The 25,596-nt window shown below is 37.2% G+C and overlaps 1 protein-coding gene across 1 annotated transcript in view; it reads right to left on the bottom strand.

The window, feature by feature from the left end:
• Positions 1–1,022: 1,022 nt before the first annotated feature.
• SLC6A2 (solute carrier family 6 member 2) overlaps positions 1,023–25,596 on the bottom strand; it is a 60,749-nt gene continuing 36,175 nt past the window's right edge. Inside the window, 9 exon segments of the mRNA XM_074551240.1 lie at positions 1,023–7,344; positions 8,906–8,977; positions 10,715–10,882; positions 12,856–12,956; positions 16,325–16,424; positions 19,156–19,284; positions 21,811–21,923; positions 22,655–22,779; positions 23,488–23,591. Of these exon segments, the coding sequence (XP_074407341.1) occupies positions 7,321–7,344; positions 8,906–8,977; positions 10,715–10,882; positions 12,856–12,956; positions 16,325–16,424; positions 19,156–19,284; positions 21,811–21,923; positions 22,655–22,779; positions 23,488–23,591 (936 nt within the window). The 3' untranslated portion in view covers positions 1,023–7,320.

Below are 25,596 nucleotides of genomic sequence, written 5' to 3'. Positions count from 1 at the left end.
TTTGAATGCTAGAATAGGTTGTGATTAATAATTTTATTATTTTTTATTATTATTATTATATTATATATAGTTATATTATATATAGTAATTAATTTATATAATATTAATTATAATATTATAGAATATATATTTATAATATTATTTATTATTATTATTTATTATTATAATAAATTTAAAACTTAAAATTGTTTTAATACTTACTTGTGGGTTTCAATGTTTCACATTATTAAAAGCTGGCATATGAAAGTTTTGTTATTTGGTCTTTCAGATGTATTAAAATAGTTTAAACCATGCACTTCTTACTTGAACACAGTAGAGAAATACAAACAATTGAAGGCTGTACCTTAATAATCTTGAGTTCTGCTTAAAGAAAAAAGCACCATGGAAGGTCATTAGGTTCTGTATGCTCCAAGTATAAAATTTGTATGGAGACAAGTGAGATAGTCTAACAAAATGTAATTTTGGAAATAGTGCTTTTCCTTATTGGTGTGGAAATGTAAGAAATTGAAGTGGAAATAGAAAAAAGTGGGTTTAGTTCTAGTTTAAAAAAAGCTAAATAATTAACTATTTTTCATTTATGTTGGGTTAAGGGTCACCTTTTCCTGGCTGATCTGTAAATTAAGAATAATGTGCTTATGGCTATTACTACTTATGGCAAGATTAACAAGGCAGAAGGATTATCTTGTAAAAAGGAGAACAATGTAGCCTTGGAGAATTTGGCTATCTGTGCATCTTGATTCATGTTCCTAGAAGGTCTTATTTCCTTTCAAAGCGTGGTTGTGAAATCTTTTTTGCATTACTGTAATTATTTTGCTGAAGGGAGTTCAGATGTAGAAGTTAATCTGCCCACTGCATCCACTGGGCACTGAAAGGATGTGGACAATCTCCTGAAGGTTGAGCTGTGTAGGTTTCCAGCTTTTGGGATTTTGTTTTCAGCTGTCTGCCAAGCCAAGGACCAGCTGCCCCTGCAATGCTTTAACTCAAATAGTATTGACAAAACCCAAAAACTTCATTTCAGCTTTTAATTGACAGAAGTAAATTCTTGGTACATAATCCTTTTCTTTATATTCTTTATGTGCATATTTGTCAGATTTTATTTAAATAATTTTATACACAATATTGGGATAATCTGTTACATTAATGCACAGCTTAAAACAGTTCTTATTTACACTGATCACAGAAAGACAGAGGTATGAGGACAAATACTTTACATTCACCATCTTTATCAGCATTTTAAGTATAGTTAACCAGCACACATCACACACATCCATATCCATATTTATAAGAAATGTAGTTGTTTCTAATTATACACATGGGCAGGTAGATGTCTCCCTTTGAAAAAACCATAAATTAATGAAAGAAATTTGAAATGCCATTTCCCCCAGATAACCAAAGACTTTTAAAAAAAAGGGCAAAATTCACCTGCAGATTGCACAATTAATGGAATCAGGCATGGAATCATGGTGGCTGTGTTTGGACACTTTTGGTCACTGGGGCACTTTGGGGAGTATTTTTTACTAGTGGCAAGTTTTGAGCTCCTATGAAGACTTATTCCTGAAAACTACAAAGTGTTCTCTTGCTTTGGAAGTAGATCTACTGGACACTAACACATTTGGTTCAATGTTAAGTCATCTAACAACACAAAATTGCAGCCAAAAGATACTCTGGATTTTTTGGTTTTCTTTTAGAATATAAATTAAAAACACATGACTTCATTCCATGAGATTAAGGCAGCAATGGAGAATATTGTGCTACAATGTGCATTAGCTGTAGGTAATGTTCTATTCTCCTGTATCACATTTTTACATTTATAATCAAAGGCCAACGTGTTATTGAACTAGACTGGATGACTACAAAATCTTGTAATGAAGAGATAGGTCTTGTGTGATAACCTCATTACAGCAAAGTTGAATTTCTCGCCTTACAATATACATATATTCTATGAAAATTAAAAAAACTGGTAAAAATATTAAAATATTTCCTATACAGAGGTACCCTTATCTAAGTTAAATTCTTGTCACTGCTATAAAAAGGCATTAAAAATTAAGTAAAACACCGGTGTAAACCAAGTAAATGCTCACTGTAAAGCTTTTATTTGTAAGGCAAATCTTCATTAGACCTATTAGGATTTAGTTTCAGAATGTATTGTTTGGAGGTTCTCTCTTTGTAACTGATATTGCCCATAGCAAAGGAGAGCTAAGTCTTGCAGAAAGGTTCACAGAGAGTGCAAGGTAAATTACCAATGCAGGTCACCTTCAAGCTTAATGCCTCTTGGCAGTGACCAAGAAACAACATGACACCTTCAAAAGAAAACCAGCTTAAGGCTTAGTAATTCTCTTAATTCACTGAATTTATTCTGTTTCCTTATAATGAAATTAGGCAACTCATGTTTAGTATAGCAGCTAAAGAAACACCGTAAAGGAGGAAAGCAAAGCACACAGGTGACTCAGTCTTGCTGTGAGTGCTTGGGCAGGAAAGGCCCCCTGCTCTTATGGGAATTAATGCAGTCATGGTTAATGTACACAAGGGTTAAACCTCTCCATTTATCCCCTGCTCTTCCCAGCCACTCAGACCTAGAGACCTCCATGTCCTTCTAAGAGCACAATTTCACTGAGCACAATCACATCTGTGTCATTTATGTTCTTCTGGTGCCTTCAGTTCCTTGGCTGCTTCTGCTCCTCAGCCACACAGTGACTGCAGGTTGGCTAACACTTTCTGCTTTTTAATGGTGGTGGAAACCAATCAGATGCTGAACTTAACAGTGACTCTATTACCCTATTATGTTTTTACTGATTGAGTGTTTTTATTGCCCATGTGGTGCTCTGTAGTAGTCTCTGAATTTAGGTGCACCTAAATTTGGTCTAAACTTGACCAGTACCACTGTACAAATTAATCACTTTCCACTGATTAGCTAGGTAAGCTCACAATCACCAACAGGACTGTGGATATGAGTCAGAGGAAGGTAGCTGAGAAAGTCTCCCAAGTAGTTCAGGGGTCTAATCTGAAACATCATGTTTGCCTTCACATTAAGAAAATTGGGTTCTTATATGAGGTGATTTGTGGACCAAATATTCCTAGTATTGAGAAAATAAAGTGTGTTAGAACCAAAAAGTCCTAGTTTACTGCTCTGAGAGGCTCAGAGTTCATACAATTTCTGCAGGAAGGGCTATGTATTGTCATTTGTTGAACTGTAAAGGCTTTCTAATATCAGAGGCCTTCAGGCTCTGCAAAGAAAATATTAAGTCTCACCTGTTTTGAAATTGTTAAACTACAGTTTTAATTTGGTTCTTAGGAAAGAAGTTCTTAAACATTTGCCAATTCCTCATGAAATTTAGTGAAGCAGTCCAGCATATGAATGAAAGCTATCTACTCCCATAAAAGCAAGTATCTGGTAATTAATGCTGTATGAATTTAAAGAACTGCAAAAGAGACATTAACAGCAAAATAACTTTGATGTGGCCTCCTAGAGCCAAACAGTACAAAATAAACTTAATTCATGTCAAAACAATAGCATGAGAAGTAAATGCATATACAAAGTGTTAGGGCTTGCCCATTTTAAATAATAGCACTGAAATGGTATTTTGCTGAGAAGAAATGACCAAGTACAGGAAATTTCTTCTGGGAAAAGTACATACAACACACATTGCACGTGCAGTCAGGGAACATGCACAGCAGTAACAGCCAAGTAATTCTCCTGCATTCTAAATTTAAAATATCATGTTTGATCCTGGATATCCTGCAGAATCCCTCAGTATGGTAAAATGTCTTTCAAGTGTTGCCAGGGTGTATGTCTCAGGTCATGACTGAACACAAGAGGGACTAATAAACAAGATATTGTTCAAACAGGGGCCCAATAATAAATAGTATTAGCACTTTTTGGACTATTGCCCTGAAAGGCTCACTGTTTCTTCCAGAAATTTAAATCTGTGAAGTTTTACTAATGCAGCTTTAGAATAGTTCTAAGGATGTGAAGAATTATCTGGCTGAATGATGGCAGGGAAGGGTACAAAGAGAGAATGGAGGGTCTCTTTCCTTGATGCTAACTAAGGATTGATGAAACATTGTGGATCACAGGCAGGTCTCTTTCACTGGTCAAAAGAAAGGTCAGAAAAGAGATACTGATATGACAGCTGCTTCCTTTATCAGCTTAAGAAAAGGCTTTTGAGGAAATGTTTTCTAGAACTGTCAAATGAGCTCTTTAACTGCTTCACTGAATTCTCCCCACAGGCTTGTTACCCAAACAGCCAACATAATTAGCAAGCAGATGATTCTGCAACTTGTACCAAAAATTCTTTCAAAATTGGGCTGCCTACTCGGACAGAATATACACACAATTTCATGGGGACATCTGGGACAGTGGCACTCTCCAGAGAGGGTCTGCTCTTGAAACAGGTGCAGCTGAGGGAAAGGGTGAGCTGTGGGCTGAAAAGTCATCAGAGTTAGGGGAAGACTTGCAGTGAAGTGACATGAATGCTAAAGATATGACTGGAGGCTTTGGTCTTGTTTTTTAACTACAAGTGTTTTAACTGAAGGGAGATGGGTTTCTTTGTGGCATTTGATATTTTCCATATTGAAAATGTACCCAGGGACCCAAAGCAGGTGAGTGAGAGGAGGTGGGTGCCCATGCTATGGCTTCTTATTGGACTGTCTGTACCATATCACTGAGTGGAGGAAATGAACATAACCTGGTCTCTGCAGAAGTATTTGTCATTTGTGTAGATGCGAGTTTGTGTCTAATGGCATCATTCATCATCCAAGAGGCATGAGGTAGTTCATCATCTTAGTCTGTGGAGAATTGAAGACATTTGTCTCTAGGACAGAAGTCATTATTTGAGGGGAGACTCTTTGGGCAACATCTTGAATTTAAAGTCTACCTATGCAGTCATGCACTGTGTATTGTCTTTTCCATTCAGGTTATTTCTGGTAGTAAGATCCCTACTTCCTTTGGTAAGACTTTTGTCTTCTGTATAGATTGCAAGTTCTTTACCTAGAAAACATCAGAAAAAGGTGGCAATAGTGCAATGTAGTCCTGAGCTATAAATACTACATTAAACCCAAGAAGTTATACAGTAACAGAAATAAAAATAATGCAGTAGGTAGTTGCCTTGGAAGTCAGTACTAAAAACACAATCAAACCCAAACACGCTGGCTAAAGCTGATTTATTCCCTTGTTTGGTAGCTTTGCTCCTATGTCAGAGCAGAGTGGTGAGGAAATGTAACTTTTCCTGCATGGGATGGTGCTGATGGATTGTGTCACAACTGAACATTGGTGGAGGTTTTTAGCATTTCCAATCATGAACCAACCAAACAATCTGTAAAGTGACAACCTAGTAAAGCTCCACGTTAAACAGCCCCTGCAAGTTTCTAAACTTGATAATTACATCTATGCTGAGAAGCTTCTGAGCCATGCCAAGACAGTGACTGAAGCAGCTGAATTGTTGAAAAATAGGCTTTAAAACAATGGATGCTCATGAAGTTTGGCAAACAATAAAAATGAGATTAACTGAGAAGTTGGTGGGATTACTTTTTTGAAGCCTTCAACATATTTTCACTATTTAGCTTCTTGTGTAATTACAGCATTAGAACTGCAACATTTGGAATTCCTTTATTATTGAAATATATTTAACAACAGGGTTAAAGCAGCTATTGGCCATTAGCTGGGCCAGAAAATAAGACTTCCTTTATAATTAGAAGAAAGTATTCTTTGGGTTTAAATCCCTATTTAAATACAACTGTTTGTCACAGAGACTCTTCAAGAGAAGAACAACACTTGATTCATTCTGAAGTATTGAATATGTTGGAGGAAGAGAATGAATAAGGAGAGAAATTTCCCTTTCATTATTTTGAACAGAAATCAATGTTAAATGGAAAAAGCCCAAAAGCACTTGGCACTTTAGAACTTGGCTATTTTAAATCAGAAAACAACTCAACAAAAATTGTTTTATAAATAAGAGGCCCATGTATTTAAAAGGTCTTTTTTTAAAAAAAGAGGAAGCACTACATACATTTAAAAGACAAGCTCAACTGAATGTATAGAGACAAAAAAAAATCAGAGGTAATGTCCAGAGGTAACTCTGGGTTGGATCCAGCAGAGAAGCTACTGCCTCTGCAAATTAATGTAGGCCCAGTGATAAATAATCTCAAGAACTAACTCAAAGCTACTGAATGTTGTGATCACTTGGAAGGTACTACAGTGACAAGTGACCACAGAATAAGAACAGCACCCAAATGCAGAGTTTGTTCTGTATCTTCTACTTTGCATAATACTACTAGAGAACAGAGCTGGAATAGGTTTAGAGAGCTAAACATAATTTTAAAGTAGTTAACAAAAGTCTTACTATGTTTTGGTGGGTGAATCCTGGTTAAATGATATTTTCACAGCAGGGGAATAAAACCAGATTGTTTTTTTTTGTGCCACTTGGTCATTCTATAATTTTAAAATTATCCCTCATGTATTTTACATTCTTTATTTGGAACAAAATACAACAAAAAGATGAAAGTCTGTCTCTTTGGACGTAACTTTCATGCTTAGCTGGAAAAGTCTACTGAATGTGGATCATATGATAAAGCCATTCCAATTGTTGATATAAGGGAATATTTCTTTCATGAAGTACCCTGATATTAAGCTGTGTTCTGCACTAGTAATTGTAACAGGAATTCTCTTCCTGCTGCTCTTCAGCTTCAGTGCAATTAAACTGGTCAAAAAATGGCATGGACATGTACAGCAAAGACAGTGATCTTCACCAAGAGAAGGAACAAATAAACCACTGAAAATGAAGCACTTTCAGAAGGATGCAAACTCACATCCAAAGGACAGTATGGCAAGAAAGCTAGTGACATGAGGACATTGTTAAAATTGCTCTTTTGTCATAACTGAGGTGTTTTCTTTCCTTAGATCTAGACTGCTTAGGTGTTGTTCCTTTAAATAGGTTGTGGCATGATTATCTGAAGAAGTTATTATTGTCAGAAAAGTTTAATTCACTTCTTCACAATAAAAAAGCACTTAACTTATGCTGATTGTTCTTTTCCTCTGCTCCCCCCTCCTCCACTTCTGCCTATAGCAAAACTCACAAGTTTTGGTCATGTAGGGATCTCATGGCACCAAAGGATGCAAGAAAACTTAAATGGAGTCTTTAAAGATCATTTGAAGCCAAGTAATAGAAGGGAGGCATTGACAACAGAGCAGATGTCTTCCCTCACAGAGTCAGTTGATAAGCTCTGGGCCAGTCTGGTCCAAGCTTAAGTGAGGGAGCTTTGAACTTGACTTTTCTGTATTCTCAGTTTAGCTGAACGTGGGCCTTTTCCTTGGTCTGTTGGTTGTCATATTGTTAGCCAGTGTTGGAGCTGTAAGGAAACAGAAGGGGTTGTTAAATTACATAATTGATTTGAATGATGATGCTGACTCATACATTTTTTGACAAATCTAGGGTTACGAAGAAGTTTCAAAATAATGGATAGATTTCCACTCTGTAACTAAGTTTCTATGCAGTCCCCAGTGAGAAATGTGCTGAATGTCAAGGCTGCTTAGTTGCATCTTGATTAAGTTTTAAAGTTCAGAACTGCCAGACATATATGAGAATAAAATATTTGTATTTGTCTGGTTACAGTAGGCAGTGTTTTATTTACAACCCTAAACATTGTGAGTAAATCACTAAATCTACTTTAGCACTAACAAAGCCATTCCTGCCTGTTCATTGAAGATGGCAGCAAATTAAAATGCTCTCATATTTAGCATGGTTTGAGGTAACTTTGGTGGTTTACTTCTGAGGGCAGCCTTTACTAATTTATGTGAAATTAATTTGCCACCATTTGGTCATAGATTTGTGTTCAGAAGACCAGCACTGTTTATAGCCCTTTCACACAGGAACATCTGCCCTGGAAACATTGAGTAACAGCAGGAACAGTAAATCATCTGACAACTGAGGGCAGAAACAGAAGAAAGAGAAGGCAGGAAGAGGTGTTGTGCTATTTTATATTCTTGGCCGCATCAAATAAATTGTGGTCATGAAACAGGAAGCCTACTTGTGCTTTCGTTCTGTGTCCCATAAATCTACACAGATTATTTCCTTTAAAAGCCAAAATTTACTTCAAGCAATATCTTTTGGAATAAGCAAAAGCCAGATTTATTTTTTCAGTATCAACATACAAACCACCACTATAAAATCTGGGTCACATTTTGTGGAGGTGTGCATAATTCTAGTTGCTTTCAACTTTGAAGAGAGAAAGTGGTCCAGCATGAATGCTGATGAGTGTAACAGGCTTCACATTTGCATCCTTTTAATCTTCTGCATAAAGGAGTTTATTGCAATAAGCTCATTTTATTTGCTAAAAGGAAAGCAGTATTTGGAAACCTATAGCATATTTTTCATGGCTTATGAAGTCTCCAGCAGTGTTTTCAATCAACTCTAGTCCTGTGGGGAAAGCAAATTCCATGTAACCTGGTGCATCATTTTATGACATTATAGGTAAGCTCTGACACTGGATATTTTTTACTGTTTATTATGTTTTGTGGGACATAATTGCTGTTTCAGAAATGTGATTTCAGCTTGCTGTGCAGTAACTGAGTGAAAGGCCATGACCTCTTCAAATGCACGTGACAGTTTGGAAATAGCTTTGTTTATTGCTGACATCTCACTGTATTTGAACATAGCCTAAAATGCCAGATTCAGGTGATGTGTAAAATTTACGGCTCTCCTTAGGCAAAGAAGGAAGATTCCAAAAGCTTTCCAAAAGGGTTCATGCATGTGCTACTGAGCCTCCTGTGTCTTGTCATGCTGAGAGAAGTAAAGAGCTACAGACCTGCTAAGGCATCCAGCATGGGGAGATTTGTGCAAAGCTGTAGCTGTTGCTAAAGACAGGAAAGGGTTGGAATCAGGAGAAAGAAGCATGTGAAAGGTGTACTAACCTTAAACTGCCTGACATTTCCTTGGGCCACGAGTTGGTGCTCGTTTTCAGGTGTGATGCAGTAAGCCAGTCTCTAAACCAGACAGGAAGAAGAGGAAAAAGTCAGCCATATGAAGTGGGATTATGCATGTAATCCCCAATCTATAGTGGGGAAGTAGCATGAACTTTATTTAAAATGGTAACTTAAATCTTTAATATCACTGCATCATGTGCCTTTGCTCAGTCACTGAGAGAATAAGCCTATTATAAGCCCTTGGGTGTTAGCCTTTAATATAAGAAGCAACAGTAGAAAGTTTATGCAAATACTAAGTCCAAATATTTAGTGAGTGCATATAGAAAAGAATATCAGGAACAAGTTGGTATCACAGGCCTTAGATGCCCTAAATTCATGCTTTTCTGTTAGTGCTGTAAGAAGTTTGGCCAGTCCCAGGGTGAGGGAGGAAGGAGGGACTGGGATTTCCCAGCTCATCCCTCTTGTCTACCCAGTGCTGAGCCCTTTGAGATCACACATAGATTTTGGTTTATTAGGAACTTTCAACCGACTTATCGAGTTCCCATTAGATTAGGTTCATAGCTTTCCCCATCCCTTAAAGAGCCTCAATTTGGGGCATCAGATTGGAGCTAGTGGCTTGGATGTCATGTGTTATCCTTTTGCCATAATGCTTGTGGGCAAAGGGGGGAGCTGCTTTTTGCAGGAGCACTGACAGACAAACCAGAACTTGCTAACAGTACACGTGAATGAGAGAATGTGATTTTGGCTTAAGGCTTGTGCATCCCCCTATCAGTCAAACTGAGCAAGAGGGCAAAAGCCTGATGGGCCAGTATAAATTATTCTTTGAGACCTAAATCCTCCTAGAAAAATGTGTTTGTAGCCCTCCCTAGGATAGAACAAAACAAAGGGCTTATAGAATTGCTGGAAGTGAGATCTAGAAATTGTGCACAACATTGAGGTATTAGGGCTGATGAAAACAGGGCAACTGAGGAATTCCATCTTTGGGGCACCTTTCTGAGGTGAACACTACATGAGGTGAATGTAATGTTTCAGAAAGTAGACCTTTGTTCTTCTGGGTTGGCTGGGTCAGTGTGAGGGGATGTGCCCTATCTATTTTGCATGTAAAGGTTGAGATCCTGTTTCCTGCTTAATTCTGTGTGTGGTGTTGGTTCAGTGATTTGCCTAAGAGCATCAAAATCTTGCTACACCATTGTGTAAGTGTAGCTATAGGAAAGGAGAGCAGTAGAGCTTAGGTGTAAGTCAGTGGGTCTATGCAAGGTTATGAAATCATGATGTGATGGGGAAAAAACCTGGTGCTGTATAACAGTGAGGAGCCTTCTGAGCACTGTTAGAGGTTTTAAGATTACAGATAATAGTGAGGGTATATATACAGTGAAGGTAAAGTTAATATGATGGTAAAAATGATAGTGCTAGTGAGCCTTAATCATATGCCATTTTGATCTGATAAATAAAGGTACAGAACAGCATGAAGACCAGACCTCATAGCTGCATGTGAAGATAGCATAATTTGTCCATTCTTTGTTAATAAACAAAAATCTAATCTCATTAACTGGATCAATTACATGCATAAAAATCATTTTTCACAATTTTTATGGTGCTGTCTGGAAAGCTAATTTCTGTCTAGAGACTCAAACAGAATGCAGTAATCCTACCTCAAACCACTGATCCACCTGACAGATGGATTCAAAAGGTCACTCATAAGTAATAAGTTTTGGGAGAGAAATAAACTGCCAACTTAGACCCAGCCATTTCATTTCCCAGCAACATTTCATGACATTTGATTAGTGTTGCACTTACTTCTTTAAAGGTCCCACGCACGTTCATGAATTTGTAGATGATGTAGGCAGGCACGAGGATCATGGAGGACAAGGCTATGCCCCAGCCAATGCGGTTTGCCCACAGAGGGAAGGTGTAGTCATCGTAGGTCAGAGGCTTGAAATTTATTATGCTGACTATCACCACAAACTGGAGAAGAAAGTATAAAATGAACCAGAGATTTAAGATGAAGAGCCTTACTGGAAGTGATTCCAGGTGTACTAATAGGCAGCCACCCTAAAGTTTATTTCAAACCAGCTTTGAGATTTACCTTCAGCCTGTTTACTTTGTGCCTCTTACTGCTTAAACTGTTGAAGTTCTTGATGTTTATTAGTATTAACAGTTCATTTCAACTACTGTGGATGCAGATTATTTGAAATTTTGATGGGAAGATCAGGTGACTGTCCACTACTACCTCATTTAAATGAGTATTTCAGATGTAGAAAAGTGATTCTGTAGTCAAGAAAAAACTGCAGGATCTATTTTTTTTTTTACTTTCTTTGTTTCCCAGGAATATTAGACTTCCTTTAAGAGTTTTGTACCCATTTTTATGCATGATACGTGTACTGAGGAAAGGTAGAGCAGCCTTGTGGCCTGGAAAACAAAGTTGTTTTTCTTCCTGTGCTTCCCTGTCCAGTGCTAGATGCAAGAAGGAAAGAGTGGTGTTACCACCCTGCTTCTGTCCTGTTAAATCCATATGGGTTCTATAACATGGAGATATCCTTGATTTGGTCCTTTGGGGCTGAATGTTCTGCTCTATATTTCAATTCCAATTAAAATATTTTGAGCTTAGGGTTTCAAAGACTACACCAGGATAGTGTGGGTTAAAGGGAGATCACAGTGCAGAATCTGGTTAGAAAAATAACTAATTCTGTTTTGTGATTTTTCTTGGGATTATGTTCATAGTTGCAGACAATATGGAGAAAGAGAGCTTCAAGAACTTCCAGATGGAAAAAAAGAAATGTGCATTGTGATGGCTGAGGGAGTGTTATTTACAGATTTATTCTGACCTAGGTTTTCAGGCTTTTCTAGGAAGGTATTGAAGCTCTTTCACCAAGACATCTTAAACTACCTGAAGGTTAAACTGGTGGGCTCTCCACCTTTAGCTAGATTGTTACAACATTAATGATAAAATGTAAATTTACAACTGTGTCCTTGTGTGCAAAATCAAAGGATGCTTGCTCCAGCATTTTCCCATTCTGCTTGAAGTGCTGCAAAATACAGTTCCATAAAAGTTCCTTTATAGAATTGTGTTTAAAAGGATAATTAATACAGGCTTGGTATGTGCTTATGGATGAATTGGGGTCATAGCTTTTATATTTCAAAAAATGTGGACCTGTTCTAAAAGCCTACCCAGTGTATATTTGCAATACCAGTAATGTTTTAAGATTGCAAAGCTTTAATGCAAATAATTGTCTCCTAAAATCATAATATGGTCAAATTTCTGTATTATTATCCTGACCTTTTGATTTACAAATATGCACAGGAAGCGATTCCAATATAAAACTCAAGGTTAGTACTGAATCTAACCTTTACACAAAGCAACCAAACTCACACTTTGGGATTTTTTTTCCCTGATGTAATGGAACACTTATTTTTTTCCAACAGGCAGCTTACAAGGTGTATTTTATACAATTCTCCAGTGCTTCACACAGAGCTAATTACAGGTGTAGTTGTATAACTTTTTAAGGTGTCATTTCACAAATTGGGGATCCTGGTATCCTCCAATCAAAAATACATTTTTGCTAACACAATCTCTTATTCCTGGCTAACTTATTCTCCCAAGGGAATGGTTTGTGTTTAGTATGCAGAGGTGCTGCAGGGGCAAGGAGGACGCTGTCGAAGTGTTCCCTAAGAAAAGCCGCCTTCTTAAAATCGTGCTAAGATGAAAGAACAGAAGAAGACCACAACCACCATTAGTTTCTCTTGCACAACTGAAATGTATAGAAAATATACCCAGCATATAATTTCAAGGAGAAAAAAAAAATAAATTGGACTGTCTTCTCTTCATCCCAACAGTGTCTGGCACAGCAATAGGTATCTTGCTCTTGGTATCTATTTGTGTGTCCTGGGTAGCAATGCACTGGTATTCTTTTCATGATGGAATGATTATTAACACTTACCAATAAAAAAGCAGGACTAACAAACTTCCAGCACAGTCTCCAGTAGAGGCCTGGTTTGAAGCCCATCATTTGTTGGATGTCTTCACTGAACCTGTCCACCCCTAGAATGGATGTGAGCAGATGCAAGCATGAGACTGGCTTCAGTCTAAACTGATGAGATGCTGTCATACCCAAAGTATCTTTTTCAGAAACCAGACATGAATGACTTCCAAATCAGAAGGCATAAGAAATAACATTAATCTCCTTTCAATGCCTGGGTGTGTCTTTGACAACACTCTGACTTAAATGCCTGTGAGCACTTAAGGCTTTTTGCAGAGAGCAGCATTGCCACTGAAAAGAGGCATTTCAAAAATATCTAGAATTGAAGTTGTAAATAGTATACAATTTTTAAAGTAGTTATGGATTATTGTAGCCTAACTCCCCTGTTATTATGAATACACTGCAGGAAAGTGTAAACCCTTACATAAACTGCTTGCTGATAATGAGGTAGATTCATAAGATTTTTAATTTATCAAAGGAGATTTCTTTGTTCCACTTAAGACATACTTACTTTTCAGTGTTTCATTGAACATCACAGAATGGTCTTTATTACAAATATAATTTAATGTTTGACTTTTCCAGAAAACTCAGGCAATTCTTCTTTTGTTTATTGTAAATATGTACAAAACTACACCACATTAGAATGGGATGATTAACACTGAAATAAAATGGGGGGAAAGTATCCTTCTCTGTCTTCTGTAAAAAGAAAACAATATCTGACTTTATGCCTTAGAGACAGTGGGTCTGTGCATTGTCATATCAGACTATTAGTTTATAATTTATTTTGCTCAATGTGTTCAGAAAGTTTACTTATAATCATGAACCCATTAGGTAAACAGTAGAAATGCAGCTTTTTCCTATGAGTATTTGTTTATTAGAAAGCATGTACAGTTTTCCATAAAGATTATTTCTCTTTGTGGATAAGTTCAGCACAATTTATCTAATTTATTTAATATAAATAATTTGGACTGCTTGAATTAGTCTATTGTGCATAATAGGATGCAAAATATTTTCAGGGTGTGGACATTTGAGTGTAAATGTCTCAAAACAATTTCTAGTCCCCAATATTATATCCAGGTGAAGAGAAATAGCCAAGCAGGATCTGCAAATACTCTTTAAACTTAATCTGATTCTATTTGCAGTGCTTTCTGTGAACTTTAAAGTGACTGAATTTTAACTGCTATGAACACTGACTGAAATTTATCATTGTGGAGAAGGTCAAAGACAAAGGTATATCAGAATTTTATTCAAATGCTTCCAGACAGATGCACTTGGAGCTCAGACAGTGCTTGGTGCTCGATTTCTGCTGAAAATGGGGGATGACTGGGACATGCTCTCAGACTGCACTTTTCCACAATTTGCTATTTTAGTTCTGCATATCTCCAAATAATTTCCTAAGAATCAACCTTTAAGCAGAACACAGCCATAGCTACAGATAGCAGTACCTGTAGGGCTTGATTTCAGAGATACTTAAAATTTATTATCAGGAGCTGGTTAAATACCCAGAAATAGAATATTCACTAGAAAGATGATATCAGGGATGCACATAAGGAAAATTGGTAACAACTGAGCAGATGTAACTAAGGAATATCTGCACAGTAAAGCAAACTAGCTCTCCCTTCTCTTACATACACAGTTGGCCTTTGCAAAAAGAAATTTCACAGTAAATGGTCATAGATGTAATTTGAACTAAATTTCCATGTTTTTAGTCTGTGCCAAAATGTCAGTGCTTGCCTTTAGGCTGGCTTAATATTCAGCTGGGTCATTAAGGCAAGAGGGGTCTATCAGAAAAAGGAGGCAGACAAGATCATGCCAGATTTAATAAGTTTAAATAGCACCTGGGGCTGTAATAAGTTCTTTATAAAGCAACAGGTCATGCTGTGTCAGTAGAAACATCTGTCAGCTGCTCAAGAAAAATGAATAGATGTTTTCCCAATTATGGGGAGGCTGCAGGAAGAAAGAAAAAAAATTATAAAGACAGAGGGTGTAAAATAAAATTTGACTAACTTTGCCCTTGTTTGTGGACCACCTACAAAGCTTAGCTACTGTAAAGTGCAATAAATCCTGTTTTAATAGTACCAGAAAGTAACTTTCCCCTAAAAACTGAAGAAGCCTCTACTTCCAAGCTAAGCTGTGGTCACTCATCCACATTCAGCTCTTTTACTGGGATTAAAGTTTGTGAAATAAAGTGCCTCCATTATTCTGAGAGACAGCAGCCTATGTGCTGCTTGCTCCATGCTGATGTTGGGGGACAGAATTAGTGCATTAAAACTAGAAAATATTCCTTTGATAGACTGAACAGCTTTATGCATGGATGCCATTCTTTCACTTCACTCACTCTCCAACAGTTCTTTAACTGCAAGATGAAGTTTGTGGGGTTAGAAGAACATGGTTAGGCAGAATGGATCAATAAATGAGTGACTGAGTGAGGTAAATAGCCATAAGAACCAAAATGTTTAAGAACCCTCTGAATCCTGCATTAGCTATAAACATCATGTCTGAATAGAAATGAAGAGTCCTTTCAGAGGAAGAACAGTCCTATAGGGAATCAGGGCAACTCATTCAAAACTGACTTAAAGGGAAGAAGATTTGCAGGCTGCTATGATATTGAAACCTGGTAATAGTGAAAGGAGTTGTGATCAGCCAGGAACTAAAGCATGAGAATGAAGAGGACATGAGGAAGGAAAAGAAGAGGTCATGTTTTTTAGGTGGCTATAGCACATCACTGCACTGTGGTTGGCATAGAGTGATTCCAGTCTTGTGCCAGAGGTCAACTAAGTATTCCTAAAGCTTGAAATATTTGGGATAATGTAAATCACTACTCCCTTTTTGTGGTCTAAGTTAGTGTCAAATACTAGAAATATATTTTCTGGTGTCTAGTGTGTTGGGTATTTTATACCATTCTATGAAATAAACTGCTAGTGTTTTACAATGAAGTAGAATATTGTCACCAACAAAATGGATGGATGTAGGAATTATTATAACTCTGTAAACACCACCTTTATTTGTGTTGTGTGGAGAGTCCTTGAGATTGGCCCTGGGGGACTAATGAAAAGTGAAAACAGGTGAGCCTGTATTTAGGCTAATCTACTTCTTTACAAAGTACCAAGTCTAAATCTGCTACTGCAAGTCATCAGCAGTACTAAGACTCATAAAACACTGGCAAAAGGAATAACTTTTCCATCCCATCACAGTTCCTTTCACAAGGCTGTTTGCTTTGGCTTTATGGAGGGTCTCAAAGCTTGGCCCACTGAATGTCTGCATTCCTGTCACTGCTCGTAAATCAGGAGAAACTCACTCTATGAAACCTGACTTGTCATGGTTTTCTGTGTACAAGGCTATGCTGTTTTCCCTTAAAATGATGTGTAAGCTCATCATAAGCACTTGGCATTTCAGAAAAGCTTTTGCACATGCAAAAGGAGGAGCTTACCATAAAACCAGGAAACTCCAATTGCCTCCATTAGAACAGCAAACAATATTGAAGTCCCAGCTGCAAATGTGTCCAGAAGTGTGAGCACATAAATTCCACCCTGCAATGGGGAGTTAAAAGATGCAAGGACATGAAGTTACAAATAGAATCATCTGAGTTTAGTATCCACTCAACAGAAGTCTGCTTTACTTGAGGCATTATCTTAACCCAAGTATTTGAGTATGGATCTGATGGATCCATATCTTAACCCAAGTATTTTAGTATGGATCCAGACACAGGCTTATAGTTGCAGACAAAATAGTGGAATCGACTTGCAACTCTTCCAAAGAGGCTTTTTTTCACCTATGGTCCTCCCCTCACCGGAAAACAGAAACCTCAGCTTAGATTGGTGAATTCTCTTGGCACTCCTGTTCAGTGGAGGTTTGGGGAAATGATCAGCAGCTTGTAGGGCAGGGCCTGTCTGCAGCAGTTAATGAAGAACTTCCCAAATTAATGGCAGGAATGGAGCACCCCAAGAGTTTCCATAGGCCCTTATCAGTCACTTTGTTCCCAAGGCCCCTTGCTCTGCAGGCCAGTGAGTCTGCAGTGTTGGTCTGGTTTCCCTTTTCCCTGACTGCCTGCATCCTCACCCCCTGCTCCTCCTGAGGCAGGGGAGGGTGTTAATTCTGTCACCAGCACAGCAAGAAGTGCTGTGCCCTGTTCAGTCTCTGGGCTGTGGTATTTGCCAGCCTTTGCTCAGTGGAGACAGCAAACCTTGTCTTCCTTCACAACAGCAAATTTTGTGCTTCAGTGGTTCATGACTGAGAGCTGGAAATGCATTTACTGAAGTATTGTTTGATTTTTTTTTTTTTTTATTTTTAGCTGCAATTTCACTATTTGCTGTGTTTGTGTGTATACGTGTAAATTACTACTCATTTTACTGAATTTTAGCTACAGAGGAATGGAAAACCATGAGATGAAGATTTGTTTCAAAATGAACCTGGATCAAGTGTGTCAGGAGACTTTGTCACACATAAACAATGTAAATGTTTGCAGTTGCAGTAGATTTTTGTTAAAATATCTTTTTACAACCAAACTTAATCATATTTATGCCTGTTCAGAAAGGGAGGAAAAAAGGAATTATTTTCATTGTTTTTAACACCAATCGTATAAATAGCATTTGTATTTAAATCTGTAGATGATTTTAGTCTCTGTAATCAGTTGCCTTTTATTTTTTTAAAATATGATTTTTTCTGGAACATCTGCATATTTACAAAAATAGGGAGAGCAGTACTCGGGCCTCATGTAGGTTTTTAATTCTGTGGGGAATTGTCCGGAAATGGAATGAAATTTGGTTTTTGTGTTAGAAAATGTTGCTTCTTCAATGACATTTGAATTTGACCTCTTGTTTTTGCTCTACACCTGCTCCAAAAGAATGCATTTGCAATCAATCTTAAAGTGAATTACTAATAAGATTTTGTAAGAAACATGCTTGTTTCAGAAACAGCTTTATTTTGAAAATAAAGCCTTAAAAATTCAGGGGGCAAAATCAAACAATCTCATGTGATGTTCTCACAAGGGTTTTCCTTTTTTATTTTTTTTAATACATCAGAAATGTTGTTCTTTACTTGTGTGAACCAATACATTTGGGCTATTCTGGACAGTTTGTGAATTCCAGCTGGGGCGTGAACTTCAGCCTAAACAGGTGCTATTATTTAAAAGCTAGATTTAGGTCATTATCTTGAATAGCTTTAGCTCATTTGGAGGCAGTGGAATTGCATCCACTAGCATCTGTTCTGGTTCTTAACATTGAATTTCTTCTGATATTGCACTTCAGGAAATTTTATTGCAGCTGCAACTTTGAATAAACAGGAGCATGTTCAGTGTTCAGGTATCAATAGAAATAGCATGGTATTAAAAGGATAGATATTTTAAATATTTTTAGAGTTTCAAATATTTCTCAGTTTGAGGAAACTGGAGCAAAAATATTGGGGTATTTTAATGTAAGAACAACTTTGTTATTTATAAACTTAGGCCATTTCAGTAATCTTAATAATAGATGGAGAAACAATTTATAGGGATGGAGAGAGGTTCAGCACCTCTGCTTTCATGATGGTTTCTTCAAGTTTCAGTTGTTTTCTGAAGGTTTTAGCATCTTTGTTTACAGGCCTCTCTCTGTCTTTTTATGGTCAAAAAAAAGAGAAAATTCTCTCCTGCCTAGAACACATTAATTTAATTCCTTAATTAGTTATAAAAAGCCAGATGAGGCAAAACATTGTCTGATGGTAATGATAACTTATCTTGAATGCTTAGTAACTTGTATTTGTCTTTGTGCTTTATGTGGTGTTAACAGTAAAAGATGTCAAGATCTAGGAACATGAAGGAACGAGGTGGGGAGAGGAGGTCATTGCTCTGCCCTCCTTCCATAAGAAGTGAGTGTCTTTTACTTTCTTTAAGAAGAGAACAGCCAGGTCTGGTCACTTGAAATTCGTAGTTCCTCACAGAGAAATAAGCTCTCTACACAATTCCATTTAATGTGACTAACACCAAACCAAACAAAAAAACCCCCAAACAAATGCAAAAGAAAGCACACAGAACCAAATAAACCCAGCAGTACCACAGACAGTTGTTTGGGACAGAGAGTTATAGGCTTGGCTGATAGCAAATTATCTTGTGCCAAAAACCAGAAAAACTTCATATATGTTAGATTAAAAGTGATGTTCTGAACAGAAGTTTTTTGAGAACTAAAATTAATAATAAAATATATTAATCTGAACCTATCCATATTTAATCTGACAAAGTTAATGGCATATTTTAGGTAATATTTTGATGGAAACTTTTGTTGTACTTACATTGGTAATGCAAAAAAGAGCAAGTAGGAAAGTGCCAAAAGAAACACCAAAGGTGAAGAGCTTTCTGTGCTGCTTCAGAAGGTGGAAATCATCTGCCAGGCCAGTGATGACAGCCTCCATCCCACCCATCTGAGAAGGGGAAGGCAAAAACTCTGGTTAAACACTACTGGCTGTGGAAATACAGACAGGAATGCACAGCAGTTTGTGAAATGAATACCCAACCACTCTATGGTTTCCCATATTTCAGCTGTAAGTCACTGGTGATATGAGGATTTATTTTCTCCTGGTAAAGGGCTGGGCCAGGGAACTGGACAGCAAGAGGGGAGGTGGTTGCTGCCATAGTTGCATCCTCTGAGGACTCCTGGCTGACTCAACAGAACAATAAGTACACAATACTTTGGGGAAAATAATATACATCTGAATATACTCTGGGGGAAAAGCTGCTAGCTTTAAGTAGCTAAGCTCCTTAAGATAGTTCTTAAATAAAGACAGGCAGGAAAAGCACTTAAAGGAAATGTACTGAACAAAGATTCACATTAGGCATTGATTAACAAAATCCAGTTTGACAAAAATCTTTACAGACTTGGAAGAATTACTACAAAGGAAGCTTGATGTAATTTTTTTGTTCACAACATGAAAGAATTTTACTTTGCTTTCTAGAAGTTAATGAGGAATATTAGCTATTGTTTTGCAATACAGGAAAGGTACTTTCCAAATTTTCATTTAAATTGCTGGATTATGTAGGTGGTTATGAATTTTCATTTCTTTATATTAATGAAAACATTCTGCCCCCAAACTCCATCAAAAAGCTTTGGAAAATGAATTTCAGTCTTTTATCATAGTAAACAAATTTATTTAATATTTTGGAGAGGCTTAATTCTATGCTTTTTGTGATGCTAAAAGACCAAGGCAAGACCTGAAGTGCCTGGTGCAACACAATAGCTAGTTAACAGGTGCTGACACAGCCTGTCTCTTCCCTATAAGAGTTTTATTAAAACATTCCTGGTTGAAACCAGTAACAGAGAATTATCACCATAAAAAGTACAGCAGAACTTGAGTTTTCTTTGGGAAATTATACAAATCTTGAACCAGTAAATCCTTCCCCTTTTAGAAGGAAAGAACTAAACTTGGCCACAGTTCACTAGTTCACTGTGTTTTAATTAGCTCCAGCAGAAAGCCTTTTCTCTATTTGTAGGAAAAATATGTTCTGTAATCTAAAGTGTCTTTGTCACTTCTGTTTCTTTACATTGCCCTACATTTACTGCTGCTGCAAAGTTAACTGTTTTGGATGTAGACACTTCTGAGCATAAATTTTCTCTTCCTTCTTTTCATTTGTCATCCTTTTCATTGTCCTTTTCATTCATGTCCTTTCATTGTGCTAAACCCTTCATTTCAATCCTTTGTATTTGTTTACAGTTGAAAAATTGTCAAACTACAATCCCAGATATAATCTTCCCTCAAACTTTTGTCTAAGGATGCAAATCTTAGTCTATATAGACAAACTTCATTGACCTCAGCTGGAATCCAAAAATCTAAACACTTTGGAAACATTTAGTCCTGAATCTGACCTTTACAGCTTAGCCCTCACTCCACAAGATCTCATTCAGCTATTTGCCGATGATTATCAAAGCTTCCTACTGCAACTCCATATTTGTTTTAAGTTTTGCTCTTTTCAATGTCAATTCATTCTTTCCCTTTCTTGCCTTTGAAAAGGAATGAATTTTCCTAAGGTTGTAAGCAATTGAAACAGTGCTTTACCATTTCAGCAAGAAATTCCTGCATCAACTTTGTACATTCTGGACTTTAAAAGAGACTTCTATGCTTCGGAATAGTAAGAAACCCCTACTCTACTAAAAAGGATGAAAGTTTGTCCATGGTTCACTATTCCTTAAAGACCCTATTTGGTTCTTTAAGCTAAATATAACAGGATGCCTTGAGACCTCTTTGGTAGAAAAAAGCAGTACAAAAGTTGTTTGAGGACTTGGAATATTTTCTGGGATGAAGTTTCTGTGGTCCTGAATATCATGCTGTAAAATTTATCCAAGAGCAAATACACTTGTTAGACAGACATTTTACAGTAAGATTACAGGAAAATGAAACCACTATGGAAATATTCTGCCATGATGTTAAAATTGTGATTAAATTTACAGGAAAGTCTGCATCATGGCTTGTAGAAAAACAATGGGAGTACCTTCAGGCATTGTCTCTCTAGAGCAGATTAATGGATTTCAGCACATAAAATAATCCCTTCTAGAAACCACTCTACTCAATGTTTTATTTGTGTTTTGCAAGCAGGGTTCCAGAACCTTTTTGCAGGTTCATAGCAGTAATAGTTCATAGTAGTGTTGTTGGACCTTTAAATAGTAATAACTGTTGATGAACAGCCTCTCTGTAAAGTCATAAAAAAGTAGCAGGGAGTAAATATTTACTGACTTGTCCAAGATTTAATCTTTTCCTAAACCTCTTAATGACGGAGAGTCTTTATAATACAGTGAGTAATAGTTATTGCCATGCTGTCTATGACTGTGCAAACAGGTTTGGGAAATATACAGAATGTTTACTTGAAATGTAATCTCCTGCTAAATGCAAATGCCTCTTTAGTTACAAAATAAATGGAAAAGAACAATGTCAAATCTAGAAGGAAAAAATACTCACAGAACTGTCAATGCCAAGTGTAAGGAGCATGATGAAGAACACCACAGCCCAAAATGTGGATCCTGAAAGAGTTGAAATTGCCTCTGGGTACAGGATGAAAACTAAACCAGCTCCTGGAATAGAAAAGGGGAGAAAGAGGTGTCACTATTATGTTTCTTATCTTCACAAAAGTGCTCATTTTAATAAGATAAATCATGACTAAGTTGACTTTCATTTCAGTCCTTGTCATGCTCTGTGTATTGTTAAAACAAAATTTGCATTATACCAAAATATATCTAAAATGCTTTATTTACTCATGATGGTTTAGTATTAAAAAAACCCTGTCCCATTTTTTTTTTTTCACTTTGAATAATATTTTGCTGGATTTGCAACCTTACTAGTTATTGTTCAGCTATGTAGTGGAGAAGGACTTGTGTGGACGTGTTGCCTCTGTTTGGCAAGAGAACTCTTGGATGTGATGAGAGGGGCAGGAGCTGAGGCCGTGGGTGACCTGTTCCCAGTGAGAGGATTATAGAGCTGAGCTTGGCACAACCATCCAAACCAATTCACCTGGGGCACTGAACAGCAATGCCTTTGTAAGATTCTGTCCAGAATCTGTTTGTTGAATGGAAAAAACCTTTGGGGCAAGATTCTGGGGAACCTCAATTCAGTAGAGGTGAGGTGATGCAAGAACATTTACAGTTCGCATTTCAACAAGGGATTCAAACACAGAGTTCTAGTTCCGAGTAAGTTAATTGTTCACTTCCATGAGATTTTCACACACTTGTTGGAAACAAATATAATCATAATTGCAGAGAAATAGTGGGGCAGAAGGGTTAAAATTAATATAGGATTAACTTCCTACCTTCAGTAGCTACATCCTCAATTTTAACTTTGTGCTCATGAGCCATGTAGCCCAATATGGAGAAAATGGCAAATCCTGAGATGAAACTTGTGACACAATTAATGGTGCTAGTCAGCAAAGCATCCCTAAACAAGGAGAGAAGAACAGCCCAGTGAGAGAAAAACTTTAAGAACTAGATGGGGATTTTCTTTAACATATTCGCCCTATCCTTCAGTTTACAATGCATTTATAATATATGTGCTTTCTGAATTTATATTTCATTAAAAAAGCAATGCTTGTTTTTATTCCAAAATTTAATATTAACAAAACATCTAAATGCTGGGATTTCTCAGAATTTGCAGAGTAATTCTGGTTGAATTTCCATGGTGATGATTCAGCAAAACACTTTAAAACTGACTTGATTCAAAGTGCATTCCTAAACTGGGGTGCAATGTAAAATATCAGAAATATAATCCCAAAGCACAGAAACACTTCTGGAAGCTGGGATCATTCTGCTTTTTGTTCCTGCACCAATAAGATTTCATCCTGTGTTCACTGTTGCACTTAATGGTACTTTTGAAAGGCAAACACCAGCACAGTTTACACAGCTGTCTAAAGTCCAAACCTAATCCTATTCTGCTTTGGAGAGCAGCAGATATCTTGGCAGGTTCCTGTTACTAAAATTTCACTCAAGAAGACAGTATTTCAAGATTTGGGTTGGTTACTATGTCTACACAAAACTCACCATCATTAATATATGACTGAGAATAAAAGGATAGCTTAAAACTTCTTTTAGATGCAGTCAGAGTAAAATAAAATCATTTTGCAGCAATAATGGAAGAATAGGCTCTTACCTGTAGCAGTTGTTGTCGAACTTATTGTAACTGGCAAATGCAATTAAAACACCAAACCCAGCTCCTAAGGAGTAAAATATCTGAGTGGCTGCATCAATCCATACCTGCATAATGACAGCAACAGTGCCAGGGTCAGTTCAGCCACAAGGATACAGCAGCAGAAACGCAAGGAAGGGCTTTTGGAAAACAACTGGCATTCATGCCAAGGGGACTGTAAGTGTCACGTGGAGTCTGGCCCTGGTCTGGAATGGTCCCACCTGAGGTGGTGAGGGGGCAGCAGGAGCAGGGAAACTCCTCAGAAAACACAGACACTGCTGCACTGCTGGGCTGTGCACTGGGACAGGGAATTCTGAGGTTTCACCCAGCACTGAAATGATTGCAGGATTTTTCTCCTGAGTGACAGAAATGCTCTTGTTCCAAGTTAGTTTGGAATGTACAACCAGAAATCTAAAAATAGTTAATGGGTCAAGAGTTATAGGACATTTTCTTTCCCATACCAGAGCTTCCTTTGTGTGACTGTTAGTGCACTTTACATGATACTGCCTTGGTTCAGGATCTGAAACATGACAGATGTCCTGTGAACACTGTGCATGGTTCTCCATGCAGATTTCTCTCAGCTTTCTCACTTAGTTGGAGAAAGACTTATTTCTGTGATAGTCATTAAATTTCAGTTTAGATGCAGCTTAATAATTTTAAAGATTCTCCACCAGTGAAAACATTTCAAAAGTATAAAATTTTCTAAAGTGTCCTTCCTACCAATATCCAGTCAGGAGCAATGCTGCAGTCCTGGTTCCCTGAACCAGAAACCTGAAAATAGCCTTGGTTAACCCTCTTCTGTTGTTACACAGAGATTTTAAAATGAAAATCTTCAACAGAAGTAGTGAAGTCAGTGGTATGAATAATACTCAACATTTCTCAAAATGAGATCTGCAATGTTTGATTAAATCTGCCAAGGACTCTGAAAGTACAGTGAAAAGCACTGGATTTCATCATTCATCCATCTCTACAAAATCAGATCTAATATATCTATTCAGCAAGAACTTTCTAACAGATCTAAGCAGCTTATGAGCTCCCTCTGCATTGGGAGTTCAGTGCTACACTTTTATATTTGGCCTAGTGGAGGGGCAAGAGTGCCTTCTCCCATGCTGACATGATATATGAAAGCACTTAGGCTGGTGATCTCTTTTTTTCTCAACATAGATGATGGATGCTTTCAACTGCTGCCTGCTGGACACTGTGAACCACTTATGGTACTCTGGGTTTGTAGAAAAACTTAATTTTATGAACTGTGGAGAGTTGATTATTTGAAAGATAACATGAAGACCAGTCTATGGAGTGTTTATTGCTAGCCAGTGGATGGGAGGATATGATTTTCTCAAACTGTAGTTCATACAGGGTTTTATGGATTTCATTCAATGAATAACACAACAATCCTGTAACCTTAATTCCTTACTCATTCTTTTTATATAGCAGCTATATCTTAATATTCTGCTTTCACACAAAGATCATATAGGGTTTTTCTCTCTGGAAACCATTTATATGAATAGGAATGCAGAAAGAGGGATGCAGTCTCCTATGTTTGTTCTTGTTTTTTGAAAAATTCAGATAACTTTTCCTGTTAACAAAATTCCTGAAAATTTTAAATATCGAATTTGTTAAACCAGATCTGCACACTGCCACCATAAAACACTGGTTTTTAGTGGTTCTGTATCTCTCTTGTATCTTGCCAGTGCAGTTGTACTCACCCTTTCTCACTATTCAAGCACCCCTAAGCACGTGCTTAAATCCTGTTGACTCCCAAAGGATTTAAGCACATGCTGAAGTATCTGTTGAGTAAGAGTCTTGGCTCATAACAGCTGATTAGGAAACAAATTGAGAAGATCAAGGTGAAGGGAAAGAAGAGCAGAAACCAGAAATTAAGATTAAATGCAAAACGTTCTCTTTGTTCTAATGAAGCAGGCTGTAAGAGAGCAGGGCTCATTCTGAATTCTAGCTCAGATTTCTCATTGTCACAGCTTCTGACCAATGTGTGATCTAACACTTGATGATAGAATATTGTTTTTATTTGTATTAAAAATCAACAAATAGGAACATTTTACAGTAGGTAGT

This window comes from Zonotrichia albicollis, chromosome 13, assembly GCF_047830755.1.
Source record: "Zonotrichia albicollis isolate bZonAlb1 chromosome 13, bZonAlb1.hap1, whole genome shotgun sequence".
Taxonomy (NCBI): domain Eukaryota; kingdom Metazoa; phylum Chordata; class Aves; order Passeriformes; family Passerellidae; genus Zonotrichia; species Zonotrichia albicollis.
The sequence above is the reverse complement of the archived record's forward strand: the minus strand, read 5'-3'. Positions and strand labels throughout refer to the sequence as shown.